Here is a 20636-nt window from a genome sequence, read left to right on the forward strand (position 1 = left end):
TTAGGTAATCTTCAAAAACGAATGACTTGCGTGGCGTAGCTAGTACTCATATTCTTTCAGATATCTTAATATGATTGGATGAAAATATATAATATCCGTATTATGAAAATACTTAGGCCACGTTTGGCGTTTGGAAGTTCAATTGAACTGAGATCAAATCACTAAATTAAATTCATATCAACTCAAAATCTCTTTACACGTGAGATCCATAATTTTTTTAACTCAACACATCTTTACACGAGGGACCTACAACTATTTTCAACTTCTCATAAATATATCTAAACTCATATTAACAAATTTAAACTCATCTTAGGTGAACTTCACAAAACTCACTTTACTATCTTGACTCACTATTATTCATAAAGAATTTAACTCAACTCAATATCTAAACGAAACTTAATAATTACTCGTTGCATGCATATAGAAAACAATTTATAGTCCATATAAACATATATATATATATATATATATATAATATGTATGTATGTGATTATCAAACAATAAAATTAAATTTTTATAAGCAGTTTTGCAAACCATTGATGTTTGTAGTTATGATTAAACTCAGAAAATGAGTGCATAATTGATAATGATAAATCTATTTCCCATCAAAAAAGAACTCTTGATGTAATTGGTATATTCTAATGCAAGAAAAATGCCTTGAATAGAAAAGAAAAGACAATATGGGTTCACGATCACGAAAAAAAAAAAGAAAAAAAAAGAATTAAGAAAAGTATGAAAAAAGCAGCTTTGTGCACGTGAGAATTACGTGGCTTAGACAGGACGGCGCTATTATGCTATAAGTATATATATATATGGAGAAGGAGAAGAGTCGGTAGTCTGCACGCCACAAAGACCAAGCAAATCTAATGTTGCTGAATCGCCGCAAACCCGAAACGCCTGACTCAACAAACCGCTTTTTCGGAATCCTTCTTGCTCCCCCGAAACACCGGTTTCATTGTCCCTTCAATCCAGTCACCGAGTCTTTGATATTTCGGTAAGTTTCGGTCATTTGAAGCTTTTACCAAAACAGAAAATAAAAAATAAATAAAAATGAGATACGCGCTTTCTTCCCCTGCTTATATAAAATATTATAGTGCGTGTGTATATATATATATCTCTATATATATATATTTGTAAGTGCGTTTTTCTTTTTCTGTAACGTATTTGCTTTGACTAGAACAAAGAGAAGAACCAGTCTTTAATTTTTCAGAGATTATGAGTTTCTTGGGGACGGACGGACGGATGAGAATCAACCAGTTGAAGCTCCGCATGGCGGTTTTCATGGCGGTGCTATCACTTTTTATTAGGAATCAAAGTCTGTGTTCGTCTCTGAACACCGAAGGTATATATAAATATACAAGCTCTGCATGTCCGTACAGTTCTCGAGCTCATGATATATTGTTTTTAGATATGGGGTTGCAGGTTGGCTGTATGAAAAAAATGTTGCTTGGACGCAGGTTTAGCGTTGTTGAGGTTCCGGGATAGAGTGACCAGAGACCCGTTTGGGGCTTTATCGGATTGGAATGAGAATGATGGAGTGGCTGATCCGTGTGCTTGGTTCGGAGTGGAGTGTTCGGACCGGAAAGTGGTGACCTTGTGAGTGACATCGATCTTATGCAGAATCTCCATTCGTTCTTATATATAAATGTGTTTTCTGCATCTCCTAAATAGCAAGAGATCATTAGGCGCTTCTAAAACTCCAAATGAAATCCAATTCTTTTACTAGTCAGTTATGTTAAACAAGTTATGCTTTTGATCAATCTATAAATTATTAGTTCATAATTAAGAATCGTGTTCTTATCGACATGATATCAGATATCAGAGTCTATGCGTTTTTTTTTAATCTTCAAGAACAGGAACTTTTTCGAAAGAGACATAGAAATGATTGCTTGACACTCGACATATGAAATAGTTGAAGTGATATAAAAGCTAATTCTAATGAAATGCGCATGTCTTGATGTAATACTTGTTTTCTGTATTCGTGCTATTCTTTTTAGCCGGAGTCTCTTTTTTTTTTTCCATCTTGTAATTTATGGAATCGTCGACTTGCAGGACTTTGAAGGATCTTTGCCTTGATGGAACATTGGCACCTGAACTCGGGAAGCTGGCTTACATAAAATCTATGTAAGAATATATTTTGTCCCCATAAAGTCAGGTTCACTTCTTTAGTTATATTTATCTGATCTTTCATAAACTGATTAGCTGTGCTTAATTTCTACAGCATTTTACGCAACAATTCTTTTTCTGGTAATATCCCAAATTACATTGGGGAATTGAAGGATCTGGAGATTTTGGACTTGGGCTTCAATAACTTTAGCGGGCCATTTCCATCTGAATTCACCAATAATCTTTCCCTGACTACCCTGTAATATGATCCTTTCACCTTGTTATTTTCACTAGTCCTATTTGTATGAGCTTTTACCATGTCCATCATACATATCATTCTTGCTGCAGTTTACTTGACAACAACGAGTTTCTTGGTACCATTTCTCCTGAACTCTATGAGCTCAAGACCCTTTCGGAATTTCAGGCAGATGATAACCAGCTAACTGGTACTCCTTTGAGGGAGCCTTGTAACTGTGGATCTTTCATTTGGTAAGAAAGTTCAATTGATGTTATCCTACTAATTTTCTAATCTTTAGATCTGTGATTTTGGACAAATAGGGTAGGAAATGGGAGCAAGGTTCTATCATGCAACGAGTAATGATGAAAAGTATAAACAAGCTTCGAAATACTATTTTGAGAAAGATTAGAAAATAAATGATTTTGAAAATTGAAACTAAGTTTTATCTCATTATTGCTACCTTGACCACAGTTCGGCCATCTGTAAATATCAGGACCAAAATACATGGCCGGGAGATGGAGAATCTTGGTTATAATCGTTCATGATGATATATGATGAGTTTATCTTTTAAAAAAAAACTTGTTATGGGTCTCAGAATTAAGATTACTAAAGAAAGCTTTAGCAACACTACTTTGACAGAAGATCAGGAGTTCTATTTATTTAAGCTGGTGGGATTACCATGCTTGCACAACTGCCATCTCACTATTCTAAAAACAAGTTTTGATCTCTAGCCCTGGAAAAACTTTAAACTTGGGAGTTTTTTTTTTTTTTCCCAATAATTTCCTTCAGACTTAGCATATATTTGCCTATGAATATACTCCATGCTCACAATATTTTTGCCATGTTAGGAACACTGCCAAATTTGGAGATGAAGCTAACCGTAAGCTGCTGCAGGCAGTGGATTTCTCAAATCCATCCGGAGGAAACAATGTGAACGAGAGGAGTTCATTTTCACCATCACCTTCTCCCTCCCCCTCATCACAGGACTATCTCCCTCCATCAGCATCAGCATCACCATTTTCATCTATATCAGCTCCATCAGATTCACCATTGTCATCTCCACTATTTTCCCCATCACAAGCTCCCTCCAATATCTTTCTGACTCCTTCCAAGCCACCTATTTTAGCACCCACTCCTGCTTCAACAATTCCAGCAAATCCGCCAATAATAGCATCTCCACCAGCAGATTCTCACCGGGAGTGGGATCCCACTTCACCTGCTCCAACTCCTAGCCAAGTGGTTAAGAAGCATTCTGAGACAAATCTTCATGTAGTTCTTACTTGGGTTGGAATTTCTGGGGGTTGCTCGTTCATTCTGATTTCAGCCATCAGCATTGTTTACTGCAGAAGAAACAAGGTTGTTACTGTGAAACCTTGGGTGACAGGGTTAAGTGGGCAGCTGCAGAAAGCATTTGTAACAGGTCATTCTTCTTTCTCATGAGAACAAAATCTGCATGTTTATAATCCTGATCTAAGGGCCTTTTAGGAAATGGTACTATTATACCAATACAACACCATGACTTAATTGAGAGCAAACATATGTGCTGCTCAGTAGTTTCCACTTGGAGAAGCTGGGCCATGAATTGATTCGGTTAACTGAATAATCCATTCCTTATTTCTATTTGTTGATAAAGGTTCATGAATACACTCTTTAAGTTAAAACAACTTATTTAATTCCTTGGTAGGATCAAAGAAGTTTTGAACCTCCTTGCATGCATAGCAGATGTACTAAACTTAATCTTCTAATCCTTCCAATCTGGCATAATTATAAATCATACTTTATTCTCGACCTACAGGATTGTACTGACATTTGAAAGTTTGAATTCAGGTGTACCAAAGCTCAACCGACCAGAACTTGAAGCAGCTTGTGAAGATTTCAGCAATATCATTGGTTCTGTCTCATATGGGACTGTGTATAAGGGGACTCTTTCAAGTGGGATAGAAATAGCTGTATCATCTAGTGCAGTGACATCTCCTGGGGACTGGTCAAAAATTTTGAAAGTGCAGTTCAGAAAGAAGGTATAGAAGAATCAAATCTCACCATACTGGGGGAATTCATTCTGATTGTTTCTAAAGGCCACTTCTATTTATTTCTTCAGATAGAGACACTATCAAAAGTGAACCACAAAAATTTCGTGAACCTCATTGGATATTGTGAAGAAGAGAAGCCATTCACGAGAATGATGGTTTTTGAGTATGCTCCAAATGGTACACTATTTGAGCATTTACACAGTGAGTACCTTAACTCTTCCCTGCATGTTTAAGAGAAGAAAATTAATTAAAAGATCAATTTGCACTTCACTTTGCATTTTCATGATTAATTGAATGATGAAACCAACTTGTGGAGCTTTCTCCATTGCCCTAGTTAGGGAAAGAAAATTAATAAAAAGATCAAGCAGAATGACTTGCATTATATCATGCTGGCAAGTTAGGGAAATGGCTAAAGATGCAAATACTACTGTTCATGGCATTGAGGCAAATGCTTTGATAGTAGTATATATGTTTTTTTATGATACATTTCTTAAGGATAAATGCAGCTGGATAGACCCTTTTATGGTTTTGAAAATGTTAACGTATGGATGTCTTGCAGTAAAAGAAGCCGAGCACTTGGACTGGGGAATGAGACTCCGAATAGCTATGGGCATGGCATATTGTCTGGAATATATGCACCAGTTGACTCCACCTGTAACCCACAAAAACCTGCAATCCTCATCTATATACCTGACTGAAGATTATGCAGCCAAAATATCAGATTTCGGTTTTTGGAATGATATTTCTGAAACCAAGAATGACTCAGATGCTATGAAGCTTTTGGAGACGCCATCGGTGGAACCAGAAAGCAATGTCTACAGCTTCGGGGTGATCTTGTTCGAAATGATGACGGGAAGGATTCCATACTCTGTGGACAATGGCTCTCTTGCAGACTGGGCATCAGACTATCTAAAAGGTGAGCAGCCCTTGAGAGAAATGGTGGATCCAACGCTAAAATCTTTCCAGGTGGTGGAGCTTGAGGAAGTATTTGGAGTGATAAAAGATTGTGTCCAACCTGATTCAAAGCAAAGACCATCAATGAGAGATATTACAGCTAAGTTGAGAGAGATCACAGCAGTGGGGCCTGATGGAGCAACCCCAAAACTATCTCCACTGTGGTGGGCAGAGCTTGAAATCATGTCTACGGACTCAAGTTGAGGGTTCAGTCTAAATCTTCAAGGTTTTTGTCTATTCTTCTTCCCCGATTCTGTGTATTTTAGTTGCAGTCAATTGCAAGGTAGATATTGCTCGTGTCTAATGTAAGGCAGAGGACGCTTGCTCCTGCTTGCCAACTTTTTTATTTCTTTTTGGGACTGTTCTGACGTTGTAAAACCTTACCATAAGATAATATATAATTAACTTCAAGATCAATAACTCTCCCCACCCTTCTCCTACAGTTCAGTTCCAAAATTGTCTTGAAAAAATGGAGAAAATGGCATTTAGATGTTTCCACAATCTTGTTTGTATATAAGAGGAAAATACCTTTTTTCACCCTACAGCTTTTACATTTTACATCTCATCACCAACACACATCCAACTACTTTTGACATCGAACTTTCAATTCTAGTTTTTCTAGTTTTTCATCCTAAGGTCCCATTTGGATTGAAAAACCATCTAATTCATCACATCTTATCATTACAACTTTCTCAAATTTCTACATAAAATACAATAAACAATTCAACTTTTTTAAATCTTAAAACAATAATAATATTAAAAAATAATATTTTAATAATATTTTATTCAAATTTTAACTTTTATTTAAAATTATCTCATCTCATCTCACTATTCCAACCGGAGCTAAAAGTATCCAAAATTAGGTAACGTAACGCAATCTTCACTATGAATCTATACAGATGGTGCAAATCACAATTTTTGGCAGTTTTAAGGTTCAATGTCAAGTGTTGAAAGATGGGCGGTAAAGACGAATTTTCCCCCACAAAATTATTGTTTCAATCAAGTGACAATATGGGACGCCTATACTGTTCTCAAAGAATTGTAAAGACTTTCAACACCATTAAGACCCTGACCCCATTCCCTAAATGGTTATAGGGACATTTCTTTTGGTGTCATTTTCATCAGGATGCTCTAGCTTGCAGAATCCCTCATGATCCAGGGGGACAAGGTCAGAGTGCATATATACCCCTCTGCTGATGAAGCTTGCCACTCCCTTGCCTCTTTTTCTTGATGAAGAATCCCTAATCATTGTGAAGGCTTCTTTGCAGCTGGATGATCATCACGAGCACGATTGGCGGGGAACATTTGGATATTTGTGAAGTCCCCATGATATTACCCCTCTGCTGATGAGGTCTGCCACATGCTGACTTCATTAGGAACATATATGAGTGTTCATTTAAGTTGTAAATTTACAGCCAACTCCTGTGCCCGATTATACAAATCAAGTGTTTCCTTATGGTCAGGGTCCAAGCATAGAGCTGCCTGACAATCTTGGAGAGCAGAGGCGAGGTTCCCCATTGACTCGTAAAATGCTGCTCGAAGATGAAGCATTTGTAAATCAGGCTTGAAAGCTATGGCCTTCGATAGCTCTTCCACAGCTTCAGTTTCTTTTTGGTCATCCATCAGAACTGATGATATGTGATTCTGTATGTTAGTGTCTTTGTTTTCAAAGTAATGAACATGTCTACACACACCATTCAGAACCGCAAAAACTAACAAAAGTTTTAGTTGAAAGCAATGGAAGTAGATTGATGATAAATATGGGACTGGTACTCGAAATATTGATCTTTCTATCAGTTTTCAAGTTAAGTAAATGTGATGTCAGTTCAGATTCTAGCTTGAAACAAAACGGAAAGAAATGCAATACTCTTCATGAACAGAGGCAGCTAGGCTTAGGCTACTGAATAGATCATCCATGATATATGACACCTCACCGGTCAACAGTACTTTGATATCCAGTATCTTTAACTGGTGCTTAGTTGTAATTAGGTATATTTGATGTATACTCCATGTGTACTTGGGCTATGCCTTTTACTATCAATAAAATTTTACTTTTACTTGTATAAAAAAAAATATATATATATCTATACATCCTTCTGTTGTACCAAGTTATATACAAGTTATATAAAACTTATAAAAAAACTATGGAAGTAACTGTTCAGAAGTGCTCATAGTAATATATACATCTTTGATTAGGCCAGACTTGAGTGTACTATAAGCCAGAAGACCTTAAGCCAGTCGCCATAAGATCACTACAGCATTTAGAAAAAGTTCAATATCTCTTATATTTATAGCTATTCTTTTGTTGCAAAAGGTTGCACAAACTGGACAGAAAAAAATAAAAAGAGAAACTATTCACCTCGTATTCATTGCAAAATAAAGTTCAGTGCATTCTGTAACTTGGCAGCTATCAATTAGCCAAGCAAAGAAGAGAAGGAAAAGAATCCAGTAGCCCAATAGAATTTGGAGGTCCCTCTCTCTAGGATTATTTATTAATTAAGTTTTTATGCTTAACGAATAATCTCTAGGAAGTTGTCTATTCTGTTAAATGACAAGGGCATGATGATCACAGGAATTCATTACTAAGAAAATATGGACTGTGCAAACTATAACCAGCCCCTCCAGTTAGAGAAAAGAAGTAATATCTCTTGCCTCATTGCTGGTACATACAGATTGAGCATAAAATCATCATGTGCTTCGTGATTCTATAGATCCAGTAAGTATAGCAACCTATTATTTGTTGTTGATATGTGATGATATTGAAACTAATTACACAGGAAGCACAGAATCCGAAACAATGGTCTAAAACAGTTTTATATACGTAGCATAATGCACATAAAAAGTTATCACAAGGAAGAACAAAATTTTGTGATTGGCAGTAACTACTGCTCAGGATGTAATGGCAGAGATGCTACTTAAGGGTAACAAAGAATTACCTGCTGCCCTGTATCTGTATGGATATGTCCTAAGCGGATCCAATTGTGTTGCTGTATCAAGATCATTCTTTGCCATTTCACGACCACAATATTCTGACCTTTTCTCATATGCTGATGCATTATTTTGTGCCTTCTCTATTAGCTTGGTCATCTCTTCATATGCAGCTTGCCGGTGATTTCTTTGATGATAAACACGCGCCAGCCCTTGATGAGCTCTTGCATGCTTGATCTCAAGGGCATTCATGTAGCAATCTGCAGCTAAATCCAGGTTACCACAATCCACGTGAACACTCCCTAAATTATTTAATGCCTGCAAAATATCCCAATACACAATCAAACGAGTATATCAAGGCATGTGGCCAAGTGATGAGGATCACAGTACAGGGACTACTCACTTGTCCTTTCCGAAGACCATCTGAAGGGCATTTAAGAGCTTCCCCCAGAATTTGAATGACATAAGATGAAGATTCAGGATCCAGAGTTGTATCTGCCAATGTGTACGCTTTAAGGAAAAAGGCTTCAAATGACCTCTGAAGTGAAATGGACTTCTCTGCCCTAGAGAGAGCTTCTTCACGATAACCGGTGTCATATAAAATCCAACCTTCATAAACTAGCCTTTCATTCTCAGAGCTAGAATGATTTCGAGCCCATCGCAAACTACGCATTGCAGCCTTTTGACAATTTAGCCTATTAAATAATTGGATCTTAGATATTATTCATGGAAATCAATGTAGTAAGTCTAGAGATGATAAGAGCCAAATGGCATCATATGTTGTTTTACACAGCATATTCCTCTATTGTCCTAGACACTGCGTAAAAGCAAGAAAACACTAAGGATATATCAAACCAGTGGAAATGAGCTCATCTTATTTGAAACTTGCAATCATTGACAAACGACATGCAGCAATCTATAAATTTTATTGGTAAATGTGTATGAGGTTATGATTTTACCTTGTGCTTACAGATGTGAGTTTATTATCTCAGGAAAAAGAATCTGGTTTCTGCCATAATTTAAACAGGGATGTGTTTCAAATCAACCAGATGTCAAAATTGAAGAATTGGAAAGAAAAAACTATAGAAGACGAGCTTCTTAAGGTTTTGACCATGATGATTTATTCATAAAAATTGAAGATGATTAAGATACTCTAAACAACATTACAAAGAAATAAGACAGACCTCTAAACAAAATTACAAAGAGTTACCTCAAAAGAAGTAGAGATTGCCGAAACCAGAGAAGACTCTTTCCAGGGTCATTTGCCAGCATCTGATGTATGATAGCCAGAGAGCCTATATCATCAATACAAGACCATCGCTGATAGAGTTGCATCCAGCAATCAGCCTCACTCAATTGCTGAACCCGATGGCTGAGGAGCTCAATCAAGTAATCCCCAGTAACCTTCCCATGAAACATCATGTAATTGGGTTCTAAAGTTAAAACTACTCGAATGTCTCTAAGAGCACTTTCGTAATCCTCAAGTGCAATGAAGAACCAAGCTCTCAACTCAAGGCAGTCAGGCAAGAGCTTAAACCCAATAATTTTGTCAATCTCCAAAATGGCTCCCCTAATCTGCTTCTCCTCCACCTTTGCAACAGCTCTATATTTATAAGGGAATGAAAGAGTAGGATCCAATTCAGTTGCAGTTTTCAAGTCCAAGATCTTCTCCCTCCCAATATTATAAAGAGACCGCTCTTGGTACATCCACCCAACTGGTTTATACTCTAAGATGAGAGAGCTCATCAACTTATAGGCAGAATACTGTTGCCCTTGCTCATGTTTAGCTCTTGCTATGCCAGCCATTGAATAAACATGACCCGCTGCAGCTGCCACCCCAAAACAACGCTGAGCATCCTTGTACTCTTTTCTCTCAAGCAATGCACAGCCCAGTTGATGAAATGCAAGTGCCTTCTGCCACCTTTCTGTTGCACACTCTCCCAATCTCTCCAATAACATCACTGTCGTGTTAGATGCCATGCTTTCCTCCATCGCAACATGGCTTAGGAAATAATACAGCAAGAAAGAAGCATGACCTGCCCTGGCCAACCTCTCCCTAGCCTGAGAGCTACAAAAAAATTTCATCACCTTCCAATTATACAGATTGCTTGGGAGCTCTCTTAACATCACTTGGAGGCAAGATGCCACAACAAGATTTGCCGTCTCCTCCAAACCATATTCAATAAGAGTCATTGCATCCTCAATGTTGCCCACCAGTGATGCTAGATGAGCATCACAAGCAGACTTCAACTCCTCGCAACAGAACCTATTTGCAAAAGAAAGCAACTCCAAAACAATCTCAGCACTGAAATAGTCCAATCTTCTAGTTCTACTATATACTTCAACAGCTCTCATCCCCCCTACAGATATCCCATTTCCTGAAAAATCAATCTTATCCATTTTCGACTCCAAGAACTTACCAAACAGCATAACATTAAATACTCTCGATAACGCTGCAATTCTGTACCGAACACATTTAATTTCCTCATTACCAATACAAAATGAAACATAACTATCCACATCCAAACTCAAACACTCATTCCCTATCAAGGTTGGCGTATTAATCACCTCGAAACGGTCGTTAAGACATTGACAATGATCATGAATAGAATTTAAGTCATACCCAGATACTAAAGCGGCCTTGGGGCACTCAAGAACGTGGCCACCACAATCCATAGCGGATACACCCACAAGCTCGTCCTCCCTCCTCTGGAACCTTAACCACGCAGAAACCACAACCTTCGAGTGCACATCTCCCGCGTTTTGACGGGCAGCACGGAGGCATCGGCGTAGCAGCTTGTGATCACCGAGGCTGCGCAAGACAGAGTACTGCTCCATACATAGCATTGACTTATCGGAGTGGGAGCAAGTTTCAAGACGGCCATAAAGGTCAGCTACAGTCGCTACGAAGTCGAGGGGTTTGAGGTGGGGATCTATGGAGGGTTCAAGGAGATCAGTTGTAGGAAGTCCATAAGGAAGAAGAGCCTCAGTTACTGCGACCGAGTTGTTGGCTTTGGACTTCGAAAATGATTTGACTTTATAGTTGATAAGCTTAGCCCTGGTAGCAACGGTGGGGTTTTTACCGGTACCGGTGATAGTCTCCGATGGACTAAGAGCGTGAACTTGGGTGCCCTTGAATCGCTCTATGAGCTGAAGAGCACGCATTTCTTATTGGATAGAGAGACTCTTTCCAAACCTGCCCTAAGATAGTCTATAATTATGCAAGTGAGATTCAGCTTTCACATAGATTATCAAGTTTAAATGCCCAGAATAAAATAAAAATTAAAGAAAAGAGAGGCTGTGAATGGAAGGTTTTTTACCTTTGACCTGCACAGAGAGAGAGAGAGAGAGAGAGAGAGAGAAGAGTGTGGTGATGCAGGCTACGAGTAAAAAACTCGGTTTCTTGAAAAAAAAAGAGAAACCGCTTTGCTTTATCTTACTCTCTTTCATGGGATGGAATTTTAAGCAAGAGAGAAGTGGTGGTGCACGCTATAGGCTAAACAAGTGTTAGTTTCTCGAGAAAACAATGTAAATATACTTTTTTATCTTTTTCCCCCTTAGTCTTGCTTTCATGGAATAGATTGCAAACACAGTTCCTATCTCTGACCCTCTCTCTCTCTCGTGCGTGAATGTCTGAGCGTGCGTGTTGGTTGAAGAGATGGGTATGGTTTTTCTAACCACAGAAGCCTTTTTGGTTTGGGTGGCTCACTCCAAAAGCAACGAGGAAGATGGAGTTCAGTGCAGGCTAACCACTCCATTTGTGCCACGTCGCATCTAGAAGGAAAGGAACCACGCAAGCAAGTGTGCTGAGATGCTGTATATCCATCTAATTAAGCTATCATTTCTTAAGCTTAACTGCTCATTAATCAACAGCCAAAAGTGGGTTAGGCTGGATTTGCATATTAAGCAAAGGTAAAAGCATGGAGTGGCAGTGGGTACCAGTTTTTTATTCATGTGTAATTGAATAGGTTGATCTGTCTCATCATGAACACCTAATAGATTCTTTTCTTTTGATCTTATGGAAGCAATCTGTGTCTTTCCAAACAAATAAATAAATAAATAATATTTCTTACCTCAAAATTATTTAAAAAAAAAAAAAAAAAGCCAAAGATTTCACACTTTCTCACAGGGGTCAACATTATGTCACATACCCTTTTTTTTTTTTTTTTAATGATCTTAATGATCATAATTTGAGTTTAGGGTTGATTTCAGCGTTTAAAGGGTTAGTTTTTATATAATTTGAAGGTATAATATGTCAATTTTAATAGTTTGAGATACAAAATGTAAACTCATTGTAAAGTTTGAAGATGCAGTACTGTTTAGTTTGCATACGTCTTGTGTAATTGAAATATGTTTATTTCTCATCAATAAAGTTATTATCTACAACTAAGAAAAATTAGCCATTTTAACGAAGAAGATATAATCCATCTTCTTTCCACAAGTTTTTAAGCACATCCATGTATATAATTGTTAATGCTTAAAAATTTATTCCCGGCTCCACTGAGGTTGTTCGGGTCTCGATCGGTATTGTGTGCACCCCCAGTAGTGGTCCGGTGCGATTGTACGGTGCCCATGCGTGCATCTATGATGATGAACAGTAAATAATATAGGAAAAGTAAAGAGAATGAGACACACAGATTTACGTGGTTCGACACTGACCCTACTTCCAAGGGGGTTCGAGGAGAAAAGAATCCACTATAATATGTTTGTTTACAATCTCTCTTGGTCTCATGTCTAGTAGTCCTCACTGTACAATAGATATTTGAGTTTTATCCTATGGTTTTCCTCCTCTCGCTGGAGTATATGTTGTGAGGTTGAAGAAGGTGAAGTCTCCGAGAAACCTAACCAAAAGTCCCTCAAGTCGTATGTGCCATTGCCTTTTATCTCTTACCCAATTTACTTTGAGTCATTTCCCTTTACTTTATGTCATATCACTCTTCCTTTATATTCACTCTCCTATTTTTCTCCTGCAGTCTTCTTAACCTTTTATCTCCTCATTTTATATCTCTTTCTTCTCTCTTGATGAGTTATCTCTGTTGAGCTGGGCCTAAAAAATACCATGGGCGTTATATTTTTTTATCCCTTACAATAATATTGCAAGAAGATTCAAATATTCGATGATTCTAAGCATCCTATAAGCTTGAACTTTTGCAAGTACAATGAACTTAACACATTAACCATCCATTTTATATCTGAGTCATGGGGATATTATCATGCATGGACCTTACCTTAGCATGTCAGTTTCCATGTTTAAATCATATCATAAATGGTCCTACAAACGGATTCTTTCCTACAGATAATGGAAAAATTAACTACTTTAATCATATAAGTAGTAGCGACAACAACATAAATTAATACGAAGAACAGCTAAGTAGCACGTGGGTGTCCATAAATATGCTCGGACTAACAATTATTTGCCTAAACAAAGAGAAGAGATGGACACTTACTACCATATAATTGATGGGTTATAAAAACATCATATCAAAATGCAAGTTTTCTTTAGATTTTAGCACATTGGTCCTTTCCTTCCACACTTTTAAACTCATAGCTAGATGAACATGTATATCTTTGGAATGTTTAGATGCATTTACAACTCGCAAAGCTATCCGGAAAACAAGGACCACACACAGCATAAAATCAGTCAAAGAAAGAGAGGCAAACTCCAAGACAAAGTCTGCAAAAGTACGTAGAATCCCATGTGAGAATACTGAAAGCAGTGAGTTTTTCATCATCAGATCAGATGTCATACACAGGTCAATTGGCATCAACTTGTGCAGATGGGGCATAGGCTGTTAAGTATTAAATTTATGGAAAATGCTAACTTGCCACAAGGTTTTATCCCTTTCATATTGATGGCTCGTATATATATTTTTTAATTAATAATTAAGGAAGAGATTATTATTAAATTTATATATTTTTTTAAATATATAAAAAATGTCTGAAAGAAAAAAAAAATAAAAATTGCACTAACAGTATGCTCAACGGTAAACACTAAGTGGTCGACTAGCAACGTCCTAAATTTATATGCTAAAACTTTACAATAAATGATGCTTGTCAAATATATGGATGCAGAGCACTAATAGTAGACTAAATAAAGTTATATTTTGACCACTAGATTGTATAAAAATTTATTATAGTGAATTCAACAAAACTACAATACTTTTAATTTTGATAATTTTCACTCTAAATCTATTGAGTCCAAATTGTTGAATAAATATTATTTTGGCATAAAAAATTTTCTCTTTCGCGTGCTATTCGTTTTATGTGAGCTCACAACTCCAGAAAATTCATATTCGTGTCAAAAGCACGAAGCACCCAAATCTTAAACTCAACTATAGAAGGCGGCTAGTCTCCACTAGTCATCATTTCAATGACGTGGCATCAATTTTTTTTTATGATACGTGGCATCATCTTATTGGAGTGCTTCAAGTTCTAGTTCTATAATATTATTATTACTTGATGCCAATTTAGTTTTTTAAAATCTAATATCAACGTTATAAAATTAATATGTACTTTTTTTAATAATAAATAAATATTTAAATTACAATTAGAATTAAAATAAATGAAAATGTCAAAATCAATATTTTAATAGAATAACGATAGATTTGGAGAGTCTGTTATTTGATATTGTTGAAAAGTGTCCAGCTAAATTTATAAAAGTGAATTCTCCAATTAAATTTTTACCAAATTTTATTGATTCCACTACTTGGATTCTTATAAATGTCTTCCTGAACGCTGGAAGCATACGGCTTCTCTCAGGCTTCAAACATGTGTGGCACATACATTATATCATTTCAATGAACCAGTTTGTGCCCAATGGTTCAAGCCCGAGAGGGAAATGGTGAACCCGAAAACAAAATATAAGTTTATCACACACTTACAACTTGATTTTTACAGTTTTTTTTTTTCTTTTTAACTGAAGGATATCTATTATCTATGTAAAATTCAAATAAAAAAACTTAATATTTTTAATGAAATCATTATTGATAATTTAAAATAGTTATATGAATATCATTATTCAATCTTATAATATTTGGGCAAGGTGATTTTTGTTCAAGAGTTTTGACCCTATAATAACTCATAAAAGCTAGATACGACAACATGGACATAATAAACTAGAGGTCCAGCTATGTTGCTAGCATTCGTACAAATTATACAATTATTGATGTATGGAACAACCAAGTCAAAAAGGAAAACAGCCACTAAACAAGTAAAAAAAAAAAAAAAAGAATATTAAATAATAATAATAATTAATTAAAAATTAATAAATAATAATGTGATATTCTCAAAGGCTTCTTCTTTTCTTTCTCCCGGGCCAATATTAATCTTCTTCCATGTTTTAAACGTCTCGTTCTTCCAACGAAAACAAATATCTTTCCAGCACACAACAGTACTTGAACACAGCAATATCACCATTTAGAAATTCATTGTCATTCTTCAAGGACCAGCATAGATAATAGATTATACTCGACAGGCAAGAGAAGTATACAACAATCACGATATGTACAAAAGGGGAAAAAAGATTTCTCATGTAAACATACTATTGTTCCTCTACTAAGGTTGCCATAAATCTGGTATTTTTTTCATAGGAATTGTGCGGCTTGTCCACTCTAAGATTATATCTAACATTATTCAATCATAAAACAAGACCGTAAATGCCTTTATGTACAAAAGAAAAGGCTTGTGTATGATATATGCAATCAAAACTCAAGTTCATCACGATGAATATACGTTATGTACATGATTGAGGTCTAGAATATAAACCGGGGCCCTTTAAAGAATATTAATCACTCCAAAGAAAATAAGTAACAAGAATACAGTAATAACGTTCCTGTAGCATTTACATACAGTCTTCTTAACTATATTGTGCTGAAGTTTTGTTATTATGTTTATAACAGCCACCATATATACAGTAACTTAGAACAGGACAGACAGCTCTGTTCTAATTTTCCCTACTGATCACAGCACTGGTCCGTCCATCCATTTTGTCCAGCTCAAAGCCATCCAAAACTATACAAACTTAACATGTCAATTGCATCCAGAAATTGATGGTGTATTAACGTGTAAAAATCCAGCAAGAGAAGTGCTAGTGCCATAAAATCTGGACCAGCAAACTAAAATTTTGGAACGAATCTGGAATAGCAATCTCGTCCGTTTGAATAGAGGTTCTCAAAGCATTTTTATGACCCAAAGCTTATACTTTTTCACATGTAAATAAACAAGGGAGGGTCCAATCAAACTCGCATCAGAGAGCAGCTTGCAAAGCTTGAGGTAAGTATCTGCATTTCCAGATTGGTCGATTCCTTTTCTTACTCCCAGCAGTACAGCTGCCCTGTCCAAGTATTCTGGACTAAATCCCAGATCAAGCATTCTAACCAGTGTTTCTGCAGCATCATTGAAATGTCCTCCTTTAATGTAACCTCTCAACAACCATGATAGGCTTTTCTTCTTGCGCAAAGAGCTTGTAACCTCTACTCTAGTAAGCAACCGAGCTATAGCACTGGCCTCCTTCTGGGAAGCACAAATTGCTAGAACAATGTCATAAAGGTCTCCATCAGCCTCTTTACCCACAAGCTTCATTTCCCACAACTGTCTTTCAGCCTCCAGTCCCCGACCAGCACAAATATACATGGCAAGCAGCCTCTCATGTACCACTCCAGAAAGTGCAGAGCTTCCCTCTTGAATTACCCAATTAGACAGTCGTACTCCATCAGCTAAAAGATCTGACTGATACTTCTCAATGAGCCCAACATTTTCCGCATCAAGCTCTGCTACCAAACCATCCCTAGCAAAACCTTTCAACTTGCGTAAAGCTTTCCCAAGTTCATTCAACTCCTTAACCACAGCTGTCATTGCAATGAGGTAGCTGTAGACTTCCGGCTTCAACCCAGATTCTCTAAGATGAATCACCAACTTGACTGCATCCCTATAGTTACCCTCAACCTGACCGAATTACATCTTATATTGTTATCCACAAAATTCAAAATTGATATAAATTTAGAACACACACACCTAGGAAACAAAAGAATACAGAATTAAAATATCACAGTGGATATGCCAAAAGATTAGGGGTGTACAGTTTTCGGTCTAGACCGGAAAAACCGACCGGACCGAAAACTGTACCGGTCGGTTTCGGTCCCAAAAATTGTGGACCGAAAAAATTCGGTCCAGTCTTGAGGTCAATAAATTTTGGACCGGACCAGACCGGATGAACTATATATATATTTAAAATATTTTTAATAATTTAATATATTATTTTTATATAGTAATTATATAAGTTAATGTGTAATTTTCATATAATTTATTATCATTGATCATATAAAATATAAAATAATATATGTTATCAATTAATAGTAAATAATAAATCATGTGATAATTTATGTCATTATATTTAAATAGTTAATACATCATATGTACTCTACTATTTACACTTAGTTAAAGTAATTAATTAATATTTTTTTAAATACCTAAGTTGCAAGCAAGCATGAATAATCTATGTACAATGAAATTATTTGATATTCTTTTTTTGATTGGTAAACAAATTTTTATTGATCAAAAGAGAGACAAAAATGCCCAATTATACGGGACATATACAAGAGCTAGTTTATGTCTAGTTTAGAGATACAAGGAAATCATGAAAAGACTTGCCATGAAAATCAATTACAATCGACCAATGGAATAAAGTATTGAAAAACAAAATTCTAAGCTCTTCTATTGATCTCTCTTGATCTTCAAAGCATTATACATTTTATTAACCATATATAAAATGCATGACATTATTAATAATTATGCATACTAAAGAGTAAAGTCTAAGTTAGTAAGTAATAATTATCAACATCATAAATATAATTATAATTAAATATTTTTTTAATGAGTTAGTTACATAATCCACATTAATAATTCACTTAATTTTAATTTTAGTAATTTAAATAATTTTTTATTAATTTATTTGAAAAAAAAATGAAACAAAATAACAAAATAATTGGGCCGGTCCGGTCCCCATGGCCTTGGGTGTTTGGTCTGGGAAACTAATGGACCAAAAGTTTCGGTCCATCACCCCCCCACCCGGCCCACCCGCGGGGGACCGGACCAATTTACACCCCTACAAAAGATGCTAAGAAAACCAACTAATGACACTATCTCATCTGAATAGTGCAAACAATATTGTTTAACAACCGACAATAATCAGAAGAAACATAGTTTGATACTTGGGCTTCCATCCAATTGCCAATTGCAGAAGGTGGTTCACTTATGATTACACATTATACACATATAGCTTATCAGTTGCAAATATGGAAGGTTTCCAAATTTCAACACACATTGATGGGACCACTACTTTTTCATCTTCTCATAAAAAAATTAAATTCATCTCAACCTATTCCATACATTTAAATACATATCTCAACCTCTTTGTATTCAAACACATCTCGAACTCACAAAACATTAATATTCACAGATCAACTAAGATCATCTGAGATCACCTCAATGCAACAGAACAGTAAAATTTGACAGAGACCCAACTGAAAGCAAGTAACAAAAAGTTAAGAGGCTATAAAGCCTCCACAATCAAATTAGTCCCAGCCAATATGAAAGCAAACAGAAAGCTATCATAGAAAACTAGAATCTCGAACTACAGAAAAAAAGGTTAAATGAATATAATTAAAAGCGAAAAATGATATCAAAAGCAGAAAAAAGCAAAACTCATGCACGAAACAGGAGTAAACTAAATTCCTCAGAACTCACCATAATCTTCCAAGCAAGATACCCAATTGGGCCTCCCTTATGCTCCACCTCCCCATCATCATCATCATCAACTTCCGCAGCACAACCAAACCCACGCCTCAACGCCTCCTTCACAAACAAAACCACCCTCTCCTTCTCACCCATCTCCCAATACAAAGATATCACCTTCTCCACCATGTTGAACTCGGGCTTCAACCCAACACAGTCCATGTCCACTAGCAAATCCACCACTTCCCCCACGTCACGCTCCTCCTCAATCAACTTCTTCACCCAACGGCACATTAACCCAACCATGAGCTCCATGGTCTCCTTGTCCACCCTATTCTCCTTCTTTAGCCACTCGAACACCTCAAGCGCACACCACGAGTCCCTCCCCTCCTGCGCGAAGTAAACCAGCACCAGCTGCAGCTCCTTTGCCGAGAGCCGCTCGTTCATCTCCTCAAGCACATCCGACGGCTCCCTTGCCATCCTCTCCATCTCCTCGATCGCCTCGAAAAGCCCTTCGCCCATTTCGTCTTCGTCATCGCTCGTCACGAACCGGTCCAGCTCGACCGACCTGAACGACCCAAGTTCTCGGATTCTGCTCGGTTTGGCGACCACGAAGCTAGGGTTTCGGTGGTAGTTGCCAATTCTAGCGAAAACCCTTGAACCCCGATGAACCGGAGGAAAGAAAAATTGGCACCGCCGAAGCGAAATTGACGAACAAAATGTAAAATTCAGTTCGGTTAACGGAGCAATTGTATATGGAAAGGCCATTTATTTCCAAAGGGATGAAAAGGGAAAAAAAAAAACGAAGGGGTTAATCCTTGTTTTGTTTCAGATAAAGTTAGGAAACAGAGAAGTAGAGACTGAAGTAGTAAAACTCACGTCAATCAAAGTCTGAACGTAGTATTTTGGCTTTGGTCTCAGGTGGGCAGTTCTTGTTTGAGGGGGACTTCCCGATGGTTAAAAGAACACCAAAAAGACCGGAAACTTTACTTTCTTTTTTATCCCGGCAACTTTCCGGGCAACCAAACAGAGCAGTTTTGTATGGGCTCGAGAAAGAAAGTGTCCATGGAAGAACAGAGTAAACCGGAAGTGTGGTGGAGGTGAGAAATGGGGTTGGGGAAAAGAGAAAAAAAAAAAAAAAATAGAAGGGTTTGGGACTGGCAAATGGTTGTGGCGCTCATGGAGAGTGGCAATCGACAAAAAAGCCGTCCTTTTGTTCATAGCAAACGTGCTGGCAAGGGGACTTCACAGCGACTCCAGAGTCCCGATTCCAGGACCGAATGGAGATGTGAATTTTCCAAAGTATCCTCGTCACTGATGGTTCTGTGTCTCTGCAGCTCTGCTGTTTCATTGAAAGGGTAGGTACTAGGAAAGAGTCTTCATGTATTTTATTTGAGTTGTGCTGCGCAAAAGTTTATATTCTTATATTTTATTTAAAAATATACGATTTTATTTTTTTTATTTTATTTTTTAATTTAATATAAAATATGAAAATAAAAAAATAAAATTATATAGTTTTAAGTGGTATATAGAATGTGGAGTTTATGTTTAAAATTTTTCATTTTATTTACAATAGTACTATACAAAATTTTTATACTCTGCACACCATTTAAAAAATATGTAATTTTATTTTTTTAAGTATAAATGAT

At 36.7% G+C, this 20636-nt stretch overlaps 3 protein-coding genes across 5 annotated transcripts; 1 reads left to right on the plus strand and 2 right to left on the minus strand.

Annotated features, from left to right (window-relative positions):
• The first annotated feature begins 862 nt into the window (after positions 1–862).
• LOC108996895 (inactive receptor-like serine/threonine-protein kinase At2g40270) lies at positions 863–5745 on the plus strand. Of its 2 annotated transcripts, none has more exons than XM_018972936.2 (10): positions 863–994; positions 1178–1342; positions 1458–1596; positions 2053–2124; positions 2222–2365; positions 2455–2595; positions 3193–3764; positions 4172–4362; positions 4443–4575; positions 4934–5745. In XM_018972936.2, exons 2-10 carry the CDS (start codon positions 1216–1218, stop codon positions 5530–5532), a joined length of 2118 nt encoding a protein of 705 aa, XP_018828481.1. In that variant the 5' UTR covers positions 863–994; positions 1178–1215; the 3' UTR covers positions 5533–5745. The 2 variants fall into 2 exon arrangements, with proteins under 2 accessions (XP_018828481.1, XP_018828483.1); XM_018972938.2 differs by having other exon boundaries at positions 1211–1342.
• A 423-nt stretch (positions 5746–6168) lies between these two features.
• On the minus strand, positions 6169–11978 carry LOC108996894 (ethylene-overproduction protein 1). The gene is made up of 4 exons (XM_018972935.2): positions 9467–11978; positions 8660–8951; positions 8265–8574; positions 6169–6956 (listed from the first exon to the last, which is right to left on the minus strand). The coding sequence occupies exons 1-4, from the start codon at positions 11419–11421 to the stop codon at positions 6721–6723; spliced, it is 2793 nt and encodes a 930-aa protein (XP_018828480.1). The 5' UTR covers positions 11422–11978; the 3' UTR covers positions 6169–6720.
• Positions 11979–16000: 4022 nt separating this feature from the next.
• On the minus strand, positions 16001–20336 carry LOC108996897 (pentatricopeptide repeat-containing protein At2g30100, chloroplastic-like). 2 transcript variants are annotated; one of them, XM_035685221.1, is made up of 3 exons: positions 19867–20333; positions 19000–19642; positions 16001–17199 (listed from the first exon to the last, which is right to left on the minus strand). In XM_035685221.1, the coding sequence occupies exons 2-3, from the start codon at positions 19507–19509 to the stop codon at positions 16426–16428; spliced, it is 1284 nt and encodes a 427-aa protein (XP_035541114.1). In that variant the 5' UTR covers positions 19510–19642; positions 19867–20333; the 3' UTR covers positions 16001–16425. The 2 variants fall into 2 exon arrangements, with proteins under 2 accessions (XP_035541114.1, XP_018828484.1); XM_018972939.2 differs by having other exon boundaries at positions 19000–20336.
• Between the last annotated feature and the right edge of the window lie 300 nt (positions 20337–20636).

This window comes from Juglans regia, chromosome 14 (assembly GCF_001411555.2).
Source record: "Juglans regia cultivar Chandler chromosome 14, Walnut 2.0, whole genome shotgun sequence".
NCBI classification, from domain to species: Eukaryota; Viridiplantae; Streptophyta; class Magnoliopsida; order Fagales; family Juglandaceae; genus Juglans; species Juglans regia.